Below are 25,873 nucleotides of genomic sequence, written 5' to 3' on the forward strand. Positions count from 1 at the left end.
AATCACCACATTACTTAATGCAGAGTTTAAAGCCACCCATATGTGAAACTACATATCTGAAGCAGGTATCTTTTCTAACTGATGTATGTCAGTACTCCTGTGTTTTGAACAAGCAAGGGGAGGAAAAAAAAGTCGATGCATTTCTTTCTTTTCTTTTCTTTTTTTTTTGATTCGCTTCATTCCATGGCTCGCCTCTGAGACGTGAACTGCATGGAACAGACACACCAAAGTGAAGGTATTCTTAGACTCGTCAGCCTCCTTCCATAGTGGGGATGAACTCAGGAGATAAAATATGCAAGAACCTCTAAAATAGGAAACTTTGCTTTGCTTTCTCAGAGATACGACAATGTCTGCCTGCGGATTTTGTCGGAGTAAACAAAGTGCAATGAAATTACATTTGACATTTAAAAAATTAATGATATCTGGAACGCTTTGGATGGGGAGTGGGAACCGTGCCGAGAGAAAGAGAGAGGAAGAAGCAGAGCACAGCAGAGGACAGAACTGGGAAACTGCTCCTTATTTTACACCGTGGCAAGTGAATGCAGCGGGAACATATAGATAGGGTGAGAGGAGTTCATGCTCATGTATGTGCGCCTAAGTGTGTGTGTGTGTGTGTGTGTGTGTGTGTGTGTGTGTGTGTGTGTGTGTGTGTGTGTGTGTGTGTGAGGATGAGGGAGGGACCTCTGTGTGTCCTAAGGGATGCCTGATCCACGCCTTGGCCCACTCCAGCAACCAGATGAGAGGTTACGTAACAGCGAAAGCTGACTAACATCCAACAGTGGTTAATGAGAATCTACATTTACAATAACTTAATTTCAAAAAGCATTAAAGGCCTCAGGCTAGTCTCGTATATATGGTATAACTCTAAGAACACAGTGTGCATTGATGTAAGAAGCACAGTGGAATATGTAGCTAACATTTGGATTTTAATGTGAAAACAAATCAAAATAAGCAACTGAAGTTCAATTTCCAGTGTTTATAGTTACATTTCTTACCTCCAAAATAGGATCCATCAGTCAGCTTCATCTCCTTGTTGAACTTGGTGATGACACTTGCAACGCCATGTTGAATAAAGTACATCTTTTTCCCCACTGTGCCTTCCCTGATAATGTAATCGTTGGGCTGGAAAACTTCAAACTTCAACTTGCTCAGCATCCCCGTCACAAAGTTGGGGTCCGCATTGGCAAACAGAGGCATGGTGGCCACAAGCTTGCGGCAGTTGAAGTTGACAATTTCCTGGTGGAGGGGGGAAAAAAAGAAAAGAGAAAAGTGTTGATTTAACAGATGAGATCATGCCATCAATAATTCAGTTATTTCAACCCAAAAGTGAAAAATGAGCTTCAGTTCGGCAGCCTGACACAGAACACCACCTCAAATCTTTCATCTCTGCCGCCTTCACAGTATCTGCAAACATAAATGAATTGGAATGCATATTGCTGCTTTATCCCTAATGCTCCTAAAGCACTTTCCATTTCTCCTGCGAAGAAACTTTTTGGCACGCAATTCATATCCTGATGAGTTTGCCCTCTGGTGCCGGCTGCAGGCCATCTCTCTGGCCCATCCTGTCCCCTCAGACCCAGCAGCAGATTAGGAGCTTGTTGTCTGTTTACCCACACATCTCTGTTGCTGTGCAGATGGAAAGCTGGGGCACTTGGCATCTGCAGCGATGTGTTGTTGACCCCACATGAGGGATAACTCCCCTCCACTGACAACAGGACATTAACAGAAAGATAACCAATCTCTGAAATGCTTGCTGGCTCCACGAGGGCAAAAAATATGTTAACTAAGCTTCAGAAGCCGGTGTCAGGTAAAGCCACGGCTCCGACCTCAATCAAGCACCAGAACTAATGAATACGATAGTAAGCACTTTTCATGCACAGTCAGGATTCCTCATGGGAAAACAATGTTTGGCTATGCCTATTTAAAGATTTGTCATATGGCAGAGAATAAAAGGCAGTGAGACAGAGGCGAGGAAGGGAGCAGGGGGGAGAGACAGAGCAGCAAAACAGTCTGGCTATTAGGCTGTGTGGACTCTGGTTTAGCATATTTTAGCTTCAAACTTCATCTAGTTCAACTGTATTGAATCCCTATACATGCTTCAGATGTTCTTGTTTTACGACAGTCTGAAAGTCACCTTAGAAAAACGTTGATCACAACGTGTTTTTTCTTCTTCTTTTAATATTATTTTTGTCAAGGTTACTTTGTCCTTGTTTTCCTTCGTGTTCATCTTTGCTCGTCTACATTGTACATCAGGTTGTCAGCTACCAGAGATAATCAATGTAATACTGTTTTTAGGAGCTCACAATCAATTATTGGATGTTGCAGTGTCCTTGAATGCAACACATTTTTTTTTCTTTAAAGCGAAGTCTGCCCGTGGCAACAAACTGCTCAATATGTTGATGGATCGCCTGTCTTAGGATGATCTTTACAGTTCACCAAATGAATAAGTTAAAACCAGCAGGGAAATTTGGAAAAGCTCTGCAGATGTAGAAATATTCTGACATAAATGTAAAAATGTATATAGTGGTGGAATCATCTTACATAGGATATACATCTTTTGTTTTTGTAACCCAAGTGAAGTCCGTACAAAATCTGGAGATCGTTTAAGCCTACAGCAGCAGTAGCAGCATAATTGTTTTGCAGACTTGTGATAACTGGCTTGCCACAATCAGTTATAAGTATGCTTTAACTGATTTGGCATTCTTACCTAGCCTGAGTGGTGCGAAGTGGAGCTAATTCAGTTCCCAAATTGACCTCTAAGTCAGGACCCCACAGATTGTCCATACAATCAGAACCACTTAGGTTTCAGTCTGTCTGAAAGTGTCCTGGCTTTACTGATGATGGTCAGGTTTACAGCCACATTAATTGATTTTCGTTAAATGAGCTGTGGAAAAGCTCTACATTGTTGCTCTTTATCTCCCCAAATTTAACCTCAGCAATTTACCCAATCTCCTACCGAGCTGTTCACTCTGGGTAAAATATACTATACCGTATTTTAAACAGAAGAAGGCAGTGGTCATACCACAATGACAAACAGGACAATAGTTGATATGACTAGACCTTTCTATTTTTAGACTGGAAATTTATTCAAAATATGCTGAGAAAAAAGAAACAAACAAAAAACCCCAAACTTAGTAAGAGCTATAATCTGCTGGTCAGAAGATCCTGAGTGAAAGGGACATTCAGGTACTTTCGGCTAAAAAAAACAGCTCACAGAAAGAGATTAATCAAACTAAGTCATTCCGATTATTTCACCAGTTTTTACGTCATCCAAGCATGCCAATGTAGTGGCCTTCAGCAGTTCATCAGAGCACTCAGTGGAATGGAAATCTATGGGAGAAGTTTGCTCCCTCCCACAAAATACTTAATCATCTGGTTTATTACAGCTGAACAGCAAAACATAATTGTACTGTTGCTCTGACAAATGCACACAGATGAGGTGCACAACAGCTTAAACTGTGCGGTGCCCAGCAGACCTAGTGATTATTGTGATAAAGATGTAGGTAAGCTTAATTATTGTTTTTCTTATAGCGTGGTATTTGTTTAAGTGTCTATTAAAGTAATAAAGGGTTATATTACTCTACCAGCAGTAAAGTGACCTACTTTGGTGATGGGAGATCAAATAAAGCGCATACTTTTAGAAACAGAGAGGAAACAGGCTGCACACCTGACATGGGGGAAACCACGGCGCCTCAGTTGTTGGATAGACTGATTAGAACAGAAGTGCAGTCAGCTGACACTAAGTCAAAGCTGCCAAATTACAGATGACGAATCAGACGAACACTGTCTTGTAATGTAATAAAGCTTAGTCAAGTTTTGGTGTCTAATTAGGTTTTCATATTAAAAAATCTCCAGTAATTATCAAATTTATTAGACCGACACTCAGATTGAGGCATATGCCATGAGTGCCTTAAATGAACAGTACTAGTAATCACACATATCATTTTGTTAGCTTCTGTAATGGTTCATCAACCAGTAGATGCAGCTATTTATTTGAAATTGTAATATATAATGTTTCACAAAAAAAGATAAAAAAAAAAAAAGTAGTAAAGCCCTTTATTATTTTTGAGATGCCAAATTACAATCATTTACTTACATCCCTGAACAGGAAAATGAGTTTTGGTGATTCAGTGTTATAACTGATTAATTACAAAAAGAAGTTTAAATATGTACAAAAATGTTTTCCACGTAGTTTGTTATATAGTACAACACTAAATGTTACATTTTGTCAAACGAAGCTAAAAATAATTTATTCAATCTGGTTAAATTAAATTTACTCGACTGGTACTCATTCAGTTTATACCAATTAATAATTCATTAATTAAAGAAATAAACCTTGTTCAAAATAATTGCTTCATGGTTTTTGATGATGAAGAATCTGTACTCAATCTAGGCATAAAAATGTGAATTTTGGCAGATTTCTCAAATATTTTAATATTTTTCTAAGATATATGTGTATTATTTCTTGATTGTATAACAGGTGGTCTAACTATTTTTTTTAACACTGTACATAAAATTACAACAAAATGTAAGACTTACTGAAATTGCTCTGATGTGACCATGTTTGCTATTATCGATCTCTCTCAGTTTAAGCTGGATTTAACCTTTGCTTAGTGCACATATTGAACTAAGCCCATGTTTTACTGTCCCTTTAAATCCCTGCACCTTTCTTGTAAGTGCTTGGGACTATGCAGCAACTCTGCACACCGTAGCATTCATCTCTTGAGCATATAACTTTGCAAGGTGACTTAATGGGGCTTTATGAGAGCTGGTCAGGATTCCTACACTACATTTATCCTACATTCACTTCTTACTCCGCTGCTCCCTAATATCCCTTTGCATAATTACACATGTAATGTGCTTATGGGGGAGGTCGTCCAAGGACCAAAACTGGTGCTTGACGTCACAGTAACCTTTATTGCTCTGTCTCAGAAGGAAATGTTTCCCTATTTTGACTTTCAGCCAGTCAAGTTTCACCTGGGGAGACTCCGTTAATAATAGATCTAACTTATGTTCCAAAACTAAGACATTGTGACACCTACCTTTCAGTGTCTATTTTTTTTATTAAGGTTCCAAAAATAAAATCAGAGCGTTCGAAAGGAAAAATCTGCAGATTTCTCAAGAAGAGAGCTTCTAAAATGTTGTGTCACCTCTTTGAGGGGGTCGTTGAGTTCACTCAGGATGTTTTCCTCATCAAAGATTTTCCCTTGGTAGCGGTGCTCATAGTAGTCATGGATTTTCTGTCTCATGTCTGCTGGAAGCTTGTGGAAGGACATGTATTGCTCCACTTGCTTATACTAGAAGAGACAAAGAAAAACAGTCATCACTTAACAGCTTAACATGTAAAAAAAAAAAAAATCAGATATCTTAAAGCAGCCCCAGTAAAGTCTTGAGTTTTATATTTATTTGGAAATCGCACCTTTAATAAACAGCAAAGCAACAAAAATGTGGTCTACACAGAGTGCATATTTGTGTCTCTGTATTGAGGACAAGGCGTGCTCTCACACAGTCACAGTGCCATGTCCTGGTTCTGCGTGTGGGGAGGGAGAGGCAGAACAAGAGAGGCAGGTGGTGAAGAAAGTAGGAACGAGTACAGGCCCGGGGCTATGTCAGACCAAGGTAGCAGCAGATTATCTCACCGATGCAGGAAGCCCAGTGCTAATAGGCAACCGAGCTATGCTGCAATGTGAACAAGCGAGGCATACCTAGTATCCAGGAGCATAAGAGGATATTGGGTAATTTTCAAAGAAGAATTCTCCTTTTGACCGCGTTATATATCATCATAGGGTCTTTACCTTATAATATAGAGCATCGTGAGGTGACAGGTGTTGTGATTTATTGCTATCCTCTTTCCTTTCCTGTCTTTGTTTTTTTCTTGTTTCTACATCCTGTTTCCAGTAATTAACTAAAAATTAGCAGGAGTGTAACGTCCAGCTGCATTATCCTGCAGGCAAGTACTGACCCACAAGAACACAGAAAAAACTTTGGCTCATTTATTTAGAGTAGTCGGCGAGCACGGCCAAAGCCCCAACACCTGAAAATGAACCTCAACAAAGAGAATAGAGGTGAGAGCCAGCAGCAGCTGCGAGGCTGGTAGGACAGTTCAGTTTGAGAGGCTTTGACCAATGTGACGCAGGCAGCCCCATAAAACGATATTTGTTAGCGAGAGGAGCCACTCGAGTCCCAGTGCCTCCCTCATTGATTTCTCACCCGGCTGCAGAAAGGTGATAAGGGACCAGAGCTTTGTTTGCGGGAAATTGATTTATTTTGAGTTCACACAGCCGAAGTCAGAAGGTGTCTGCAGGGGCTCAACCGGTCCATTTCGACTCGGGTGGTCAGGGTGGGGCACAGAGTAAGGCAATGGGGGCACATTTTAGGCTCGATATGGGGCCTTCAGCTTTAACGTCACATTATCTTTTCATTATGACTAATTTCCATTCTCATATTAATTCAGATGTGTAATTTTATTGGTTAATTACTTTCTAAAGGAGCAATTTAGATAAATGCTGACTACATTCCTCATTATCCCACCTCATCCATTTCTCTCTTTATCCCCCCTCTCTCTCTCACTCTCGTTGTCTCTCTAGAAATAGTCAGGGCCCAGTCAGACTAACACCCACACTGGGATGTGCCACTTGGCAGAACCCACTTCTTTCCTGGCTGATGGCACTCCTGGGGCATTCCTGTGGATCTAATTTAACCCAGGCGCACTGCAATTTGCAAAGTTAAACATCACCCATAAATATATGTTTAGCAGCATTATGTAAAATGATGAAACCTCCTCTGTTGCAGAATGTGTCCTAAGACGTGAAGGACAGTTTAAAGAGGGCAGGCAATTAGTGCAAAGACTTGAAATGCTTCATCCACTTTGTATGTGCTCAACGCTTCTTTTATTGAGCAGGAATTGATCTGATACCCGTCTGTGTCACGCAGAGGACGATGCATTTAATTGCAACCCCATTTGTAGTGCTTGCATGACATAAATGTAATTGCAAGATGCTGTGTTTGACATCTGATGGGTGCACGGTCACAGTATTCCTTTACAGAATCATTTATGTTTCAGAAACTTGTTTTGAAACTATTTAATTATCTTTGCAATATTTCAGAGGAGGGAGGTAGTTACATTAGCTTTGCAATGAACCTCAGACCGAAATATGAAATGTGGGACATCTTGGACATATCTTAAAGAGCAACTCAGCTGCACTGTGGCAGCACCAGGGCTTGACAGCAGACATGTCTCTATATCATACATACTTTAAACCCTCATTTCCTTCCCTCTCCTCCCACTATCTCTGTTTCCTCTCTTCTCTATAGCTTTTGCTTGGTCTGTTTTTTCTTTTCTCCTAGTCTGGATAAAATTAGTTTTTGAGTTTTTGGAAATTAAGTAGAACCTATCAACAACAATCACTTTACTTTCTTACTGCTCATCATGTTCTTGTCATAAACATCCTCCGGCCTCAGATAACTTATAACCTCGCATCCCCATCCATCTCTCCATCCATGTTTCCAACCCTCCAGCTGTGGCAGTGATAGATGTAATGGCTAGAGGCTCAGCACCCTGAACCCATCCCTGCTGCTCTGTAGCCTGCTCCACTGATATGCACAGCCATGCAGCAAATCAGCCCCTGCTGAACCTGGCTCCACACTGGAGCTCCGTTACCATGAACATGGCATTCGCGGCCCCGAAGCTGTCAGTTCGATTCCTGGGGTGACGTTAGAGGGACAGAAAGGGATGTAGATTAAAAATAGTGTGTGATGTACATCTGCTTTGGAGCAACTGAGCTGGAGATGTGCCACTAATTCAAACAGTGACTTGGCACGGCTCGCTTGTTTGCTGAGGGCAACCTGCCGTCATGATTTTTAAAAAATTTTTTGCTATGCTGTGAATATAACTCATAATTATATCTGCATATTAATGATCAGTCAGCATACCATTAATTTTTTTTATTATAGCCCTTTTATTTGCTGTCTTGTTCTTCGAATCTGTTTCATCTGATCTGATTTATGTGTCAAACAACACTTTGTATTGATAATGATAAATGTGCATTTTACTAATTTGTGCGGATTTGTGATAACACTTTTGCAAAGACAATAGAAACTGCAGTTTTAATTTCAAGTTTTAGGTGACATGTAAGATTGCAATGTGGTGCCAAAACGCACCGAGGGGGATGTTCCTCTAGATTGGACTGACCATGAGGACAGCTGGCAAGGTCGGGCCATCACACTTGAATAAACCGACAATGGCTAAATGATTTTATAAGCAAGGTGTAAATTAACGAAGAGGTATTTTAGCACGTCCTGTAATAGCCAAGGTGACTTTACCAATGCTCTGATAAGAATTATGACTACATCTCTGGAAGGATAAATAATGTGTGCTTTGTACCTCTGTCCAGTCGTGCCTCTGTGTGTGCGTTTGTGTGGATATGTTCTGATAAACTCAATAGGGATGTAAGCTGCTGGAGGGCTCGCTTAGTGGATGGATATGATCAACATTCATTGAATTCAGGAAGTCAAAAAGTGTGCTGTTAAACCACATGAAATTTTTTATAGATTATTAAAAGATGAATAATTACATGGCGGGAAAAATCAAAGTAATTGGTAATAATATTTTTAACTTCCTGACCCATTATAACCCATTTTCATAATATAATTTTAAAAAATGATGAAAACTTAAAGGGAAAACATCAGTTTTATTTCTTATATTCTAAATTAATCTGTTTAATTGCTTTCTATTTAAATAATATCTAAATAATTTTTCTGAAATCATAGACAAATACTGAAAAATTGTCTTAAATAACAAACTGAACAACTTGTATATGAAGATTTATTGTCTTTAGTTATTTAATTATTGCCACTTCTGATATCTCTTGACACGGAAAAGTAGCAAATGCTTAAAATAAAAAATATACTGAAATGCAGGAATTAGACTCCATTACTGGGTGAAAAATGGCTTGAAGAATAAACCCTGCATTAAACACTGTTAAAGACTTAATTTCTGAGTAATTGTTTCAGCTCTCACACACACAGCATGTCATAGTAAATAAGAATGTACTAAGACAAGATAATTAGCGCTTTCTGTTAATCGCATTTCAGCTGACTCACTGTCTTTATATCATATTTGGAAAAAAAAACTATTTCCTTTGGGAAGAAAAGGAGTGTCTTACAAAATCAGTGTGACCTGATGTAACTGTTCTTACATCATCCTGTAAGTTAAAGATTAAGTTATCTTAATCCTAAACTTGTTTGTGGATGAAGACATACCATAGAGGACTAATCCCCACGCCCAATAGTGTGGTATGTACAATGCGTTCTGCAGCATAAGCACAGGCAAAGTTTGGGAGTTAAACTCTGCTTCTTGCGTGCAAACACAAAGCGCATCAGTCATGGCTGGGTGTTCTGGGAATTGCCCAGGCCCCACAGCGGGATCACAGATGGTGGCTCAGTTGAAATGCTGGATAATCATCCTCTACGTGAAAAAAAAGAAAGAAGATATAATGATGTAATAGGAACTGAAGGAAAAGGGAAAAATAAAATGTGTCCACTGGCAGCATACAGACAGTGAGGTGGCTGCTTATGTCATAGACCTCATCACCCTGTTGACCTTAAGAGATCTGCTTGGGGGTAGGTAGGAAATCCTCTTTCCTAGTCATCGCCGCGGATATATTTATATTTATATTGTGGGAGCTCAACCTATTGGTCCACAGTGTAATTGAGGGCTAATTTATTTAAATCCAGCTCCAATGAGCAGGACTTTACAGAGTCACAAAAAAAGAAAAAAATCACATTAATACTTTGAGACCATCTCAGTAGTACTTAGCTTAACTTACCTTTAAACAACAAACCATTAAAGATGTGTACGCATACATCATACCATGTATCATACCCAGTGTTCTTTTAAATCTCAGGAATTTAATATTGTGTGTGCCACTGCAGGACTCTTACCTTCTCTTGGTACTGCCTCCGTGAGGAATCCAGTGATTGGATTAGAGCTGTAGCATGGCCAACAAACATGGCGTAGCACGTGGCTCCTACAATCATACTCAGCATGGTGACCCAAAGGTCAGACATGCTGACGGGTGCCCGGGCACCATAACCGATGCACAGCATGTGGCTCATGGCTTTGAAGAGGGCATAGGAGTACTGCTTACCCCAAGAAACGTTCTGAAAGAACCAGAGGGGAAGAAAAAGGGAAGGAGAGACAGAGGAGGTTTGGGGGGAGTTACTGCCAAGCAAGACAAGGAAGAAAGGCTCCGCGGCAGATAAAAATGGAACAACAGACTTTCCTTTGATGGATCACTAACACTCAGCCAACATAATCTTCATGCTTCTGAACCTTATGGGTTTACTGAATGAATGAACTTTCTACCTTTTTACCTTCTCTCTCTGTTTGCATCTACTTTATTCATTTTACAGATTATCAAAGGGTGAGAAGCGGTTCAGCTTTGCAAAGGTAAAAAAAAACAGCTTCTAAACTATGTATCCAGTATCCAGACTATACGGACAAAAGTACTGGGTCACTTACACATTACACCCAAAGGAGCTGCCCTGCCATAGAAATGCTTCTCATGAAGCTCCTGGTGCACTTTTGTGCTGATGTTAATGCCAGAAGATTAACCCTGCTGTGGTTTCTAAACACTTCCACTTTGCAAAAATACCACGTGCAGTTGGCTGTGGAATTTCTACAAGGGAAGAAATTTCACAAACTGACTTGTTGCGATGGTGGCATCCTGTTTGTATTACCTCACCCAAATTCAGTGACCTCTTTAAATGACTCATTCCTTCACAAATGTGACGGCAGACCGCACTGAATCTACTTGATTTTATACCCCCATGGCAATAGGAGTAAAAACACCTGAAGTCAAAGATTAAGAGATTTGGCCCAGTATTTTTGTCCATATAGTGCAACTTGGGTTCATGGGTCCACTGTTATCCGATAATGTGTCCAGAAGGGTTTTTGAGGAGCCACATAATTCAGACTAAGTAGTTTGGAAAGAACTTGCTTGGTGGATGAAGACTGGTGATAAAAGTTTAAATGCATGGAAGCAGAACTTTAAATGGTCATCGTTAGTTTTAGAAAATATGCTTTAATATCATGCAGGTAACCAGTCTATATGCAGAGCAAAAGATGGACATCAGCTATTGATTGACTGATTAATTGAGTGCTTTCTTTCTTTCTTTAAAACTTGTAAATAAAGAGCCAACCTAACTGGCAGTGTTAGGATAGTCACTGACTATTTCTTTTAAAAGTCTTTTTTTTAGTATGAAATCTTATCAGGAGTCGCTTTCAACAGAGATTTATGCAGAGCCTCTTAAATTTTAGTAATCCACATTATCAGGTAGTAGCACAATGCAAGGACATGGCTTGAAAGGCCTTTCATTTGCATTTCAGATTTCCCTCATTTCTGTTTTTCCTGCTTTTTTTTTTAGTCTCAGCATGTCTAATGTGAAAGTATGCCTTTTCCCTCTGGAGATGGGCAAAATCTCTAGTGGGCAACTAAGCGAGCCCATTGCAGTTACTGCATGTCTGTGAAACTCAGTAATCCACTATCTAGAGACAAATGTGACAGACTGCCTGGTACAAAGCTTGTGCTCACAGACATTTTGCTGACACCCCGAAAAGCTTCACCTCCTGCAAAGATGAAGTGCTGAGGAAGCACTCCATGCAGAATACCTATCACACACAGCAGAACAGCTAGTGATAGAAATAGGAAACTTAGATAGTCTCTTTTTTTCCCCATTTGCCTCAGATCCATGTGTCACATGCCATCATGCCCATTTTGTCCCCTTTGCCATGCCATTGCCTGATCTGCTTGAGTCCACTCAGTTATTCAAGTGGGAATTAGTGAATCCCACTTGAATTTGATGACAGATGCACATTTATAGCAAATCATTAGCCCTGGATGACTCATCAGTTCTTATGTCAACACAGATTAGTTGTTTCTTCCAGAACCGATTACAGGATTTGTTATAAATTACAGCGTGTTCAATTTTTATAACATGATACTCAACAGGATAATCAATAAAATATGGTGTGTGTGTGTGTGTGTGTGTGTGTGTGTGTGTGTGTGTGTGTGTGTGTGTGTGTGTGTGTGTGTGTGTGTGTGTGTGTGTGTGTTAAACCATTGAAATATTACCTTTAGGGTCAAATATTCTATCCATCCATTCATCCATCCATCCATCCACCTAACTCCTTATCCCACTTAGGGATGTAGGAAGCTGGTGCCATCCCAGCTGCGAAAGCTCTGGCAGGTCAGCAGTCCATGACAGGGATCGTGGCTTTCATTGTACTGGAAATATCTGCAGCTAGCATTTCAGCACAAGCACCCGTCCACTGTAGCACACAACACATACACACAATAATGTATTTCCACACAGAGAACAAAGTCACCCAACCATATACCTGGAACTAATGCAGTTTGGGTCCTAGATGTTCTTTCACACGTGTATATTTCACATGGTGGGTGAGTGTTTATTCAGCAACGACGGGCTGTGTTTGTGTTGACATATTTGTATGCATGGAAAAACAGAGGCATGGTTTTGCCAGATGATATCACAAAGTCCGAAATGACTCACTGCACCTTTTGCTGTTTTTCTCTGCATGTAAACTGCTCCAACAAAGAAATCTCTGCAGTGCTTTGGGCATTAAGGGCCTGGGGACTAACCTCACAGTTTCTGTCTGTTCAACTTCGCTGTCCATCCTTATTTCCCATCAATGTTTGTACATAAACCTCTCCAAAATAGCAGAATTAGCTTTATCATCCTCTTGCTTACATTAATCCGCCTACCTAATCAGATTGAAACAGTGGTCTATCACTTGTAACGCACAATTAATTAGGAGTCAAACAATCATGAATGACCTGTAGACAATTTGTAAAATGAATAAAAATGTTTCTTCATATGAGGCAAACTGACCAGCTGAGCTCACATTTATTATATCACGAGGTATAATAACTGCGAATATTTCCTTCTCCCATGTCCAAAGACATATAATAATGAGCAAATAACTCAGGCAGTCAAACGTGGCATTAAATTTATTCCACAGCTGCTTTGTGGAATATACTGATAACATTGGTAAGTTGGCTCTGACAGTGCAGTGTCAGTGAATCTTTAATAAAAAAAAAAAGAAGCATGGATCACATGACCAACTTTAGTGATTCCTTAAGCCAAATTTTCACTCTTTCTTTATCTTAAACAGACTGATAGAGACTGAATTGTTCAGAAGTAGCTCAGTTCTGAGTTGACATTTCACTGTAACATTAAAGCAGTGGGGATAATAGCTGCGTGCTTGGGGCACTGCAGGTTATGGAGCTTGTTATGAAGGATTATTGTGAGTCCTCCAAATGTGGAACTGATCATCACGATCGTTTCCAGCTGCCCATTGTTACGATTTGACATCTGGGAGACACAGAAGCAAAATATCCAAAGGCGGCTTTACCAGGCAGAGGCAGAGAGAAAATTCTCTCCTAACAAATGGAGCAAAGCCCACAAGTTAGTTCAGGCAGTCAGGCTTTAGCCGAACTGCGTCATACACACTCCTCGTTCTCCTCGTGTCGTACACCAAACACAACCTGCCAATTTGCTGGTCTATCTAAGCTGCAAAATTTCCCATCTTTCCCTCTGACACGTCAGTGCTGCTGCAGCCCTGCATCGCTGTCTGCTGTCTCAACCCCTCCATTACCCCAGCATCCCAGCAACCACCTTGTAAGCTGCCCCCCGTTTCTATACGTGACATATTTACGGGAAGTGATGAGCTCGGATCCCAGACGCCAAACTCTATTATGTTCTGCTGCTGTGATAAATAATATCAAACATGAGCTGTCTCACTGAAGTGATACTGTGGTAATGATGTCTGCAAAGTGGACTTTACAGGAGCTTTTTATCGAACATAACAAAACCAACAGCATCACCGCTTTTCACTTCGCTGTTCTTCACTCACTGCTGTTCCTCAGTGTGATTGCTTAAATTTGCATTTTGACTGCCATCACGGCATGTGAGTCACAGCTCTGGGGCAGTGCGCTATGATTACAGCAGGCACTCATGCTCAGCACCCATTTTTTTGTCTGATTAGGTTGGTCACAAAAGGACAGATACATGCACACTTTTATCTAATGCATAAAGAGTGATGAGAACTAGAAATCTCCAGGGCTGGTTCTGTACAGCCTTCCTTTGGGAAGAGTGAGTCATTTCACTCTCAGTGCAGAAAAAGCAGTTTCTAGTTGCTTTCCTATAGTTCACAATGTACAGCCCCCTTGATATAGATTTTGCCAACACAACAAATGTATTCATTTCCTCTAACATTATTCTAAATATAATTAAGCTCTGTTTTTTAGCAGGAAAACACATCAGACACTGCATATTCATCTTTCAGCAGCCCCGTAAGAACAGCAGCGCAGGTTCAGACTTCATTACCACACACATTAAAGCGATCCCAATTCCGCACTATTGTTTAAGCACCAGCAACTTCAAAGTATCTATAATTTAACTGTGCTCGTTGTTTTGACAGCACGCTCGTGCATTTTAACCACTTGCTTGCATTTTAATTAATTAGTCACAGAATCAGCAGTCCTCTCTCTCAAGATGAAACCAGGAAGGCGGCTGATGATTCACCATTATCCTCGTGTTCAGTGCGACCCAGAGGCTTTGGTTGTTGTTGATACTGACAAACTATGAGACTAACAGGATGTAATGCCTTGCTGCAAAGAACACAATTTTGCAAAAAAAGAGAACAGTCCGAGGACAAATGACAGCAATTAAACTTATTTTTCATCTGGACTCCCAAAGATTTGCACTGATACTTAGTTTCACTGCAGCACAAATTATACTCAATAGAGTGTGTAGCAAGATCTGGTTGCCCTGTAAATATGTTTTAGTTTTATTTAACATTTTATTTTTTTTGTTTGCGCCTGTGCGTGTCTGCAGAGAAAATAAGTGAATGAGCAAATTTGCCTCAACTGATTAATTTAATCACTGATTAACTCCCTAAACCCAACAAACAGTCCTTGAATGGCAAAAAAAAAAAGAAGCAATGCGCAATATTCATTTTTCAATTGCATAATCAAACTGCAAGCTGTTCTCCCTGGGAGCGCACAGAAGGCACGGCGGCCTTTAAACACAGATGACAGAGTAAAGGGATGTGCAGGCCTGCATCGACACCAAAAAAAGCGCGCCCAGTGATGTATCTCACTGTGTGCGTTGTCATTGTCTCGTGAGCTTTTATGTTCATCACCTGTAGCAGTACTAATGGACTTCATCTCTCTACAGAAGTTTTTTTATGCACTGGCACCAGTAATGTGGCCCGAGACATATCTTCAGATTCATCTGTGTGTAACTCTGTTTGCTCCTTTCTTGTAAACGCACAATCACTTCAAAGGTTTGAGGGAATTTCCTCATATTTTGGCATTTTGGCAAACTTTAACTTCAGCTCAACCAATCAGATATGTGGTAGTCAAGGGTCAAGGTCACTGTGGCAAGAAAAAAAACATGTTTTTAACCGTGAAGCCACAATTCAAATGCTAATCATGACCATATTGTATATAACAGTCAAATAGTATGAAATTATGAAGTGATAAGCTGAGAGGGTCTGCTGTGGCGACCCCTAGAGGCAGCAGCTGAAAGAAGAGGCAGCAGATTATTATATCTAATAGGTCAAAGATCAATTCTGGACAATCATGGATCTAAAGTGCAACTTTACTGACTGGCAGTGGTACACGTGCCATTTCTTTTCTTCTTTCTTTTTTAACATTTTCGTGGCAGAAGTCTTCTCAGAGGTTACAGACAAAAAAGCCTTTGGATATCTGAAACTTGGCAATATTTGGCATTCTTGCTTAAACTGGGAACTATTAACCAATTATCAAGATAGTTCCAATTTATAAATGTTTGCTTTTGCGATTTTCCACCCAATCTTTACGATGAATGAGGTACGGTGATTTTTCTTTGTCTTCTCACAAGGCTCTCCTCACAACAGAACTTTATTTTTTAAGATCCCACAACAGCCTCTGAAAGCTCAGCAGCTGTGGTCCAAATACCCTCACACAAGCTTGATTAAACCATCCTACTGTATCAGTTGACAAATAGCACACAATTCTTTCAGCTAACAAAAAATGATTACCAACGAGAGCCAAAAAAAGAATCCAAAAACAAGCTGTTCGCATAGGGACTGAAGCAGTCTTGCATTTTCCTTCCATAAGCCCAATGTGTATGTTGAGGGGAAGTGTGATGTGAAAGAAGGGAAGAGGGTGACACATCTGATTAATTCATAAATTCAGGACTGAGCCCGCCTTTTGAAAGTGACTCATTCAGGGAGATTGAGAAGAAATGGAAGGAAATGAAGTGGGTGGTCCATGGATAAAAGGAGCCAGGAAGGGTGACTGATACTGAAGGGCAGTTGTGCATGGTTAGCCAGGCGTTTCTGTCCTTTTTTCCCTTTTCCCCCTTGTGTCTACCTACAGTATATCCACCTGTCTTCTGGCCTCTAGCTCTCTCTGAGACAGGAGCCCTCAGCAGGGCTACTGCTGTCTCTCTCTTGATATGAGCTTGGCCAGGAACAGTAGGCACACACATACACTCACAAATGCTCCACCACATGCATCTTTAAGCTGTACAACAGCCTATCCAATACCACAGCCCACCACCTTCCAACATGAGCCAACATAGTGACAGCAGCATTATCTTGTTTGGTGATTAAGTAAATGCAGCCTCTAAAGAGTAAGAAGCTACTCTCAGACCATTAGTCAGGAAGATAACAGGCCTAGACTGTGCACAGCACCACTCAGCAGTATCTGCAGCCCTTGCTGCCCTCACTCTTCTACTCACAGCTGGAGACTGAAAGCACGGAGCCAACAACAGAAAAAAATATGATGCAATATATGGCTTTAAAGCTCTCCTTTTTTGGACAGAGACAAAGACAAACCTCTTGATGACAACGTTTAACTGTATTGTTTATTTATACCTGCAGCAAACACAGCAAACGGAGGAAAAGATACCTTATCCTGATTTTCAACTTGTGAATGCTAATGCATTGCGATGGTGTGAGAAGAGGAATCCCATATGCGAGCTGGCCTTATCACTTTGGATTTGCCAGACAGCAGTCAGTGCACAGGCTTGCACTTCTGCACAGATCCACAGGGAAGAGATTCTGCAAATTGCCCATTCTGCCACATCACCATCAGTAACACTATGCTCATGTGCAGATATCTACAGTACCACTGGCTTAAACAGATTTTACCTCTAAAATGCCTCGTGGTTTTCTTTGTGAGTTATTTTTAGGATCGCCCCCTCATAAAACAGAGAAGAAAAAAATCTTAAAGCTATCCAGAAAATTATGAATTTTGAACTTAAATCCAAATATACTTCCACAGTTTCACGTTCTTTGTGGCTTTCTGTCATTGGAGTGTGCATAGCCTTCTCTTCTAAGATTTCAGCATTCTTAGCCTTGTCGTTTAGAAATTTGACAAAGAGTAACAATTATCATGTGTAGGACACCTGCTTTTGGTTAAATGTAAAAGCAAACATAATACTGGCACTCACTGATGAACTCATATGCTCCTTAATGTTTTTTTAAAGGGCAAGATGAATTTGGTTCAGCTGTAAGCGGCTCAGCGGGATAAAAATTGCCCTCATTACTTACAGACAAATACATATTTGATGACCCAAACTAGATTTGCAAATTTGTATGAATATTTGTAAATAATATACAGCACTGTGCAGAATTCAGACGACCCCTTTATTTCTTTATAATTTGTTTCTTTAAAAGTGCTCTTCGACAATAGGTCTCCACGCTTTGGAGACCTATTGTCTCCAAAACTGCTTTTTCCCTGAGTATTTGTGCATGGCCATTTTAAAGCGATTTTTCCATTTGTTCTGTTTGTTAAGCCATCTGAGACTGACTGCAAGAGGAGGTCAGGAGAGAGGTACAACAGTGGTGTTGGAGATCTGATGGAAGCGATGGAATTAATGCAGAAAAGTACCATCAGATTTTGAGCTTGTTTGCAATATCATGCATAAAGCATCTGATTGACAGTGGCTTCATTTATAGAAAGACAATGATCCCAAACACGGTGCTGATACAGTATAAAAGCATATCAGGATGGGAAAACACAAGATGGATTGGTCTCCCTAGAGCTCAGACATTACTGAAGCAGTGTGGGATCATCATAACAGAGAACAGAACAAAAAGGTAGTTAATATCCAAAGAAGAGCTTCAAGAAGCCTGGATATCTATTCCTGAAGAAATATCAAGAAAGCTGCCTGAGAGAGTTTAGGATGTGTCAATTCACCAGCAAGTAGCTAACCCATCAGAGAAAGTGTAAAACAAACATACAAAGCCATCTTTGCAATGTTTTAGCTACATACAAGTGAATACAGCTTGGAGAAAGGGTTTCGTGTCATAACAGCTCACCCACAGGCTTCTAGCACTGATTTATGCCTTATTTGTTTTAGAGGCAATTTTTGCAGGCTGCAGCTATAGCCACACGGGGGGCACCAAATTAGGCTTGTACACCATCTCCCTTTGATATTGATTTGCATAGAAGGAGGATGTACCAGCTTTATTCTCAGTAAGATCAGCAACACGCAGCGTGCATGCAAGGAGATGTTTATCATTAAGTTTTACAGCGACAAGTAATTATGAACCCAGAGTGTTGCTGTTTAAAAGGAAGTTTAAGAATCTGGGTTACTGAGGAGATGTTCGCCCGTAGTTACCATTAACAAGGATGAATTGTGACAGTTCTGTGGGAAATTACATCAGTGCAAATTCCTTTGGTGCGAACAGAGATGGATAATGTCTGTTTGGATGAATAACACATGCTAGCTGGTATCAAACGCACTTGGGCAACTCGTTGCCTCCAAGTAAAGATGAGAGCTGTGACGTTTATAAAAGCTGACATTTGCACCTCCGGTATGATGCCTCTAAACAGTTCGTGCGCTCGTGCAGCACAGAAATGTTTGTCACAGAAAGAGGGAGAGGAGACGGCAAAAGAGCTCCGCGGGGGAGTATTTACAATCAGCATTACCCAGGAGGTCTGCACGCGCTCACAGCAGTCCAAAACGGGCAAGCACAGTCCGCTTGACCTCAACTCAAGAGGAGAAGAGGGAAGATGAAAGATACAGAAAAAGTCCAAACGAGGGGACAGTCCCCAAAGAAATCAAACATAAGCTGTGTTGACACTGTCCAGTTGTCCAGCTTTCTACTGTACACAGGGGACACACTGGCTTACATTTTTCATACACTGATACACGTAACTAGAAAGATTACGTCAGCGTGTATATTGTGAATTTTCACCTAGGGCCGCAAGACACTCCACAATCACCACTCACTCTACTGTTACATTTACAGTCACAATCAGTAATACAAAAAACAGTAATACACAAAGTAACGTGTAACATTATGCTACATTTTTACAGTCGTGAAAAGGAAAGCTTTCATTGCTGCGAAAATCACTTGAAGTGCAGCAATAACTTGAAGTGATTGTTTCCGTATGGCTTTGTTAGTCTCTCGCATCGCTGTGGAGGATATTTGGCCCATGCTCCTTAATGACGTTGTTTCAGTTCATTGAGGTTTGCATGTATTTGTTTATGCAACATAAACAAATACAGCAACCATGCTTGCTGTATTCCCTGTCCCTGGTTTAAACTGGTTGCAGTATGACGGCAATAACCAGACTGTGAGAAATACAGATCAGATCGTTGCAAAGAAGAAATGAAATACATGTGTCTTTTTTTATTCGTTTGTTTTTTAACAATGACAACTAATATGTTTAACACGTGTTAGTGAACACAAAGTATTTTCCACATACAGAGACAAGTATTACTGGGGATATTTAAAAAGCAAACAAACAAAAAAAACAGCAACCTTTTTTAGTTATTTACTGTTTTGTACATCCAATTTCTATTTCATATGTGGGATGGTAATCTTAACACATAGGACTCTTACAATGACATATAGTGTCCCTGTCCTATCTCTGATATTAGTCTGACAAATACAGAAATTCTCATCTTTTCATCTGAAGCTGAATAGCTGGGTAGGATAGGTCTTAATAAGAAAGACTTAAAAGGAAGAGGAAGCGGGTTTGAGTGACACTTAAGATGAGATATTTTGTGTTTTTGTGATAGGATAATAGTTATATTAATTCTCAAAGAGAAACTTTCTATTACTAGGAGGGCTAACAATGATGTTGAGGTGACAGATGCCACTGCTGCAACTTTCACTTTGAACCTATTTTGGAACTATAACATGACCAGACATTGTGAAAAGACCACCAGCTGACGATTAATAATACTACTACTACTAATAATAATAATACATTTCATTTAAAAATAGCACCTTTCAGAGCACCCAAGGACACTGTACAACAAATACACAATATACACAATAATAAGAGTAACAGATAAAAGTTAAAAGCATGCAGAGGTTTAAACATAAGCAATTTTAAACAGGTGAGTTTTAAGGGTGGACTTAAAAAAAACACCTTATTCAAGGTATTGCAATAGCTTGAAGTCTAGACTTCAAGCTATTGCAATACCTTGAATCCTTTCTTTTTCAGCCATTCTGTTGTAGTTGGTGCTTTGCATGGACAGATGGCATCACATCTGACTCTAGAATACTTTTGGTATACAAAGGACTTCACAGTCAACTCAGTGACTGGAGGATACCCAGGTCCTGTAGCTGCAAAACAAGCCCAAACCATCACCCTTTCAGCACCGTGCCTGACAATTGGTATGAGGTGTTTGAGCTGATGTGCTGTGTTTGGCTTTACAACAAATATGGCGCTGTGCATTATCAAACATCTTTCACCTTGTCTTGATAAGATGAAGCTTTGCAAACCTAAGCCATACTGCCGTGTTCTTTTTAGAGACAAGAAGCTTCCTCCTGGCAACTTTTACCATGCTAACTGAGGCCTGTGGAGTTTACTTACCTAGTGAAGCAGTAAAGGTGTGCTGAGGTTTTCACAGGACTGTGAAAACTTTATTTTTCACATGACTGTTTATAAAGTCTATGGGTGGTAATTTAAAGAAATACCAAAGAGGCCAAATCACTGTCAAAAAAGACTAATGTTTCGCTTTGCTGCCCATTTTTTTAACAATGTTTTGCTTTATTTCTATAATCTCTCTCTGTTACAATCTAATGTAATTTTAGGACTAACTAGAGCTGTGCTACAAAAATCTGCAAAAATATATTTGTGTCTCTGTCCTCATGTTGTTTACATACATAATAAAACAGAGTGCTATCTATTTTTGTGGGCCATGTACAGGTGTGGTATTAGCATGATGTAGCAAGTGTATTTTAACGGGGGAAAACAAGGTGGACACATTTCAGTGCTACGAGAAAAGGCCCTTTCAACAAACCCCTGCACTTTTAAATTGTTAGCTGGCTACATCTGATCACATCTGTTCATTTATGGTTTTGATTAAAAAATAAGATTTAGAAAACTGCTGTATAGGAATGAGATTGTTTCCATAGGCTTGACATGTGGCAGGTGTTAAAAAGCGAGTCTGCTGTACAGCTTTTATACAGTAAAAATCCAAAAATAACAAACAAAAGAGAAGAGTGTGTAATACTTACAACCATACCGTTTAGGGACACCCAGCAGTCAGGGGGGAAGTCTTGGAGCAGAGGCACCAGATACTGCAGACAGCCATCCCAGTGACACAGAAGCAGCATCATACCTATCAAATTAAATATTCTTACCACTGCACTAGCCAGGTCATAGGTCATATGGAAAATCTGCCAAAGAGAAAGACAGAAGAAAGGAGAGATAGAGACCTCATCAGCATCTGCTTGGTTGTGCGAAAGCATTTATTCAAATTCTGACATTCGTAAGCCAAATGCAAGCACGGCATTATGAAGAAATATAAACTTCAGTAAGCAACACAGACACAGCGGCCCAGATTTAGATCTGTAAGAGTCTCAAACGTTGGATGCACTGGTATTTCAGGGACACAAAAAGATTAAAAAAAAAGATTAAAAACACTTAAAACGCTCACAAAAGTACAAAGTCACCTTCGAAGCTGAGGGCACAGTGTGCCTGTCTGTCCTCCAAAGTGTTTGGGTGCCTCAGCGTCTGTGTGTGCCTGCACGCGTGTGTGCGCATGTATCTCTGCACTCACAGATGTTGAGCTGCTCATAACTGAACACGGCTGCTTTCCAAAAAAAATAACCTGACCAATAGAGGAGACACATAGAGCTAGAGTAGGTAGCACAGAGCAAGTGAAGTGAATGATGAGGGGAAGTGCAAACTTCTGGAATAATTAGCCCGTAAGTGTGTTTCAATGCTGTGAGCTGGAAAAGGTGTCGGTGCTGGTGTGGCTGTTTAATCAGAGCCCGAAAGTTTCAGAATAGAAAGTCATCAGCGGGGTGAGTAAGCATGTCTGCGGCGCAAAGCGGTTTCATTTACGTCGGATCTGGCCGAAGAGAATTGACTCACGCCTGGTTGGCTGTGGCTTTAATTCAGAGTTTCTCATTAGCATCAGAAACCCATTACTTATTTCCAGGTTAGTTATTCCATAATCTTCCTCACACCGAAGCTCAATCTCTCCTCCCGCCAGCCCCCTGGTTCGTTTTGCATAATAAACCTGCCCCATTCGCCAGTTTGTTGAATTGAGACATTTCAGGTAATTACCATCTATTTTAAGTTCATGTCTTTCCATTCCCCATACATTACCTGTTCTACCTATTATACATATAGTCGCTTCGCTTGTTTTTTAAATGAGAACTGATGAACTTTTTGTTTCGGGGGTTTCCTTTTACTGACAAATGTTTACATTTGTATATAATACAAGAAATCAAGGATTTTCAGGTAAGTAAACATATATGTACAACACACACCAGTATCTTTATCTCTATATCTAAAACCTTGGTCATTTATGGTCTTTTTCTGTCCTTGTGTGCACCTAAACACTAACAAAAACACTACTACTACTGCATATAATTTAGTTCCAAATAAGCCCAAATAAGATCTGCAAGAGCATGGACTTCAGGCTGTGCTGATATGAACTAGTTTTGCCATTTGTATGCAAAATCATCTGTTAAACCCCCACCACCACCAAACCCCAGGTGTTTTAGAGGCTCTTTTAATCTTCCTCTCTCCACCCCGGTCTATTGTGACTGCCCTGTAACCTTTCTGAATAAAGGACAGTGTCCGCACATAGAACAGAGGAGAGAACAAGAGGCTGAGCTGGTGCTCAGATCCCTCTATGGTTCAACTCATCCATGGGGAGATATAGTGCACTGCCATGAAAGGCTAAAATTAGCCACTAGCTTACAGGACGGCTGTCTCAGTGCACCCAGTGTCTCTTCTGCTGCCTATATCTGTACTCTTATTTTAGCAGAATTCGCTCTCCCTCTGTTATGTGCGCATGCATATTTACATATAGCCTGATGACATAATAAGGAAAGCGACAGAGCATAAGGTAGCCGTGAAGTGATAAAGGTATCTATTTCTGGAGGTGCATGCTCCTGAAGGATTGCAACAAGACTAGAAAACAGGAAGTAGTGGGCCCTGTTTGAATTGCAAATGACTCATAGGCAGAAATAGGAAAAGGCTGATCACTCTGTCTCCACTTTCTTTTTTCAGTTAATACATAAGCAAAAGAGTGAAAAATAAGGATGAAGTTTTTTGGGTACATTTCTATGACGCGCGAGGGTTACAGGGAGGTCTCACAAATTCCCAGGGACAGTCTCACTTTGCTGGGAAGCCTCTGTGACCTTTGGGTCACGCTGAGTCAGAGAGGCTAGAGAGGAAATGATGTAGATGCTCATTAACACAATGTGGAGTTTATTTGGGTTTGCATTGCAGCGGCATCACTTTGAAAAGCCTGCAAGCAGCAGGAGGTAGCCACAAGGCAGGAGTGGGGTTTTTTTGTTTTGTTTTTTTCAAATAGGGTTTTAAAGAAGAGGCTGCAGGTGTAGATCGCTGGTCAGGTCACCAGATTACAAAGGATAACCTTCACTGTGATGTGCAGATATGTAAGGATAAATTTGAACTGTGTGAGATGGTTCACTGAAGCGCACTCTGCTAATACAAACACAATGTCTCCATATTGCCTTTACAGAGTGTTTCTCATAATTAAAAGAAAGCATTTGCACATACTCGATCATCCAACTTCTCTTTTGAGAATTAACTGTGTTGGACAGCCTCTTTCTTTCTTTTTTTTGTGGTAATCTGTTGTTTTATCTCACTGTAAGGCTTCTAAGAAAACATGAATTGTATCAAATTGGGCAAAGGAAGGAATGCGGAGAGTGTAGGTCCGAATTTACATCTATTTGACTCAAGCAGACAAAGAAAACACACAACTTGCAAAGCTTTCATGTAGCACACAGCCGGCCCCTTGCTCAGGATATGTGTCACAACTAAGAACCATGCGCTTCAATTTGCTAATATGCACGTACTCGATCACCCATCAGCAACGTTCTGTTTCGTGCAGTCAGCAGTGTGTCTGAGCATCCCGCTGATGGAGAGGAATGATTAATATATGCCTGTGTTCTGTTCAACGTTTACTGTAAGGGAAATCAATCCAGATCTAAAAATAAAAGCAACAGAGTTCTGACAACAGCTGAACAGCTGGTCAAATAAATAAAAAAGTGACTACTGCTGAGGACTTTACTGTATGGCACGAGTTATAAAATGTACTATGCAATCGTTTATCATTGTGGCAAGAAGCAAATTGATCCTTTTACTAAACTCTTTAAAAATGCTTCAACTTTTGTCAGACCAGCATTTAAAAAGTCTAAATTTCTTCTTAATTTTGATAAATCAGCCAGTGCAGAGTGGTTACAGATTGTTAGCTCAAGGCTCAGTGTCTGCCATTTAAGAGATAAGTCTGTTTTCACAAAGACTCGAAGCCTATAGTGTAGGTTTGTTTTCAGTACTGGCCATTTATTTCTATTTTGTTTGTGTCTTGCCCTGCTAGAGGTTTTTTCCTGTTAAAAGAGAGGTTTTTTTTTCCCACTTCCGCCAAGTGGCTGCTCATAAGGTGTCCTCTGATTGTTCATGTTTTCCCTCCATTATTGTAGGGTCTTTACCTTACAATCTAAAGTTCTGATTTGGCACTATATAAATAAAATTTAACTGAATGTAAAATGTTTGAAAAATGTTGCTCCAATAGCAACATTAATATAAAGTTTATTCTGTGGTTTAAGACAGTTTTTGCAGTTCGGTGGCAGTGAATCGCTCTGAGATAAACATTTGAAACCAAATTTAGACTCAAATCTGTCATATGACAGATCCGAGTTCATTTTGAGCAACTATAACGTTTTCATAAACCTCGTGCACAGGAAAGGTAGAGCTGACACAGAGCCAAAAGCATATCCAATGCTCTTGTTTGGCTTTGGCAAAATATAGGCTTGGAATTAAATGCATCAAGCTCAAATTTGACTGGGAATTAGGGCATAGGTCAGCATAATCCTGTAATACATTGGAGAAAAACAGCCAAGATTTGATATGATAGTGATAGAAAGTCACACGCTAGCTCTGTCAAGCCAGTAGGTCGCTCATGCACTTGGTCTTTCCGCATCCTTTTGATGGGTTGTTAGAACAGAGCAGAGAACATTTTGAAACTTTGCAGGTATATTTTTATGTAAAGCAGCATGCTGATACATAATACTGCAGGGATTAAAATTCAAATCAATGTTGCCCACAAGGTATGGCACGAAGAGTTTTTGCTTATACAACTGCGAGCTGTCTGGTGGATGTATGCACTGTAGGCAGACATTTTGAATCCTATGCACAGAGAAGAGAGCATGCAAGAGAATTACTCATCACCAAGCATCAAGCTGTGGGCCTGAAACACGCAATTACAAACTGTTCTTTATGCATCTTCAAATTGGACATGAGTGACCTCTGTTTGAGGTTAGCGAGGATTAGCATGGGACTAATTT

At 40.2% G+C, this 25,873-nt stretch overlaps 1 protein-coding gene across 1 annotated transcript in view; it reads right to left on the reverse strand.

The window, feature by feature from the left end:
- The window catches only part of hcn1 (hyperpolarization activated cyclic nucleotide-gated potassium channel 1), a 70,398-nt gene that overhangs the window by 17,047 nt on the left and 27,478 nt on the right, over positions 1-25,873 (reverse strand). Inside the window, exons 3-6 of the mRNA XM_086301000.1 lie at positions 21,560-21,721; positions 9,943-10,161; positions 5,151-5,297; positions 996-1,236 (exon numbers count right to left, since the gene is read on the reverse strand). Coding sequence (XP_086157126.1) covers positions 996-1,236; positions 5,151-5,297; positions 9,943-10,161; positions 21,560-21,721 — 769 coding nt within the window. The remainder of the gene's footprint in view (positions 1-995; positions 1,237-5,150; positions 5,298-9,942; positions 10,162-21,559; positions 21,722-25,873) is intronic.

This window comes from Aulonocara sp. 'chitande type north' Nkhata Bay, linkage group LG7 (genome assembly GCF_057382095.1).
Source record: "Aulonocara sp. 'chitande type north' Nkhata Bay isolate Kocher_YH1m ecotype deep benthic linkage group LG7, A_spYH_male_GT1.1, whole genome shotgun sequence".
NCBI lineage: Eukaryota > Metazoa > Chordata > Actinopteri > Cichliformes > Cichlidae > Aulonocara > Aulonocara sp. 'chitande type north' Nkhata Bay.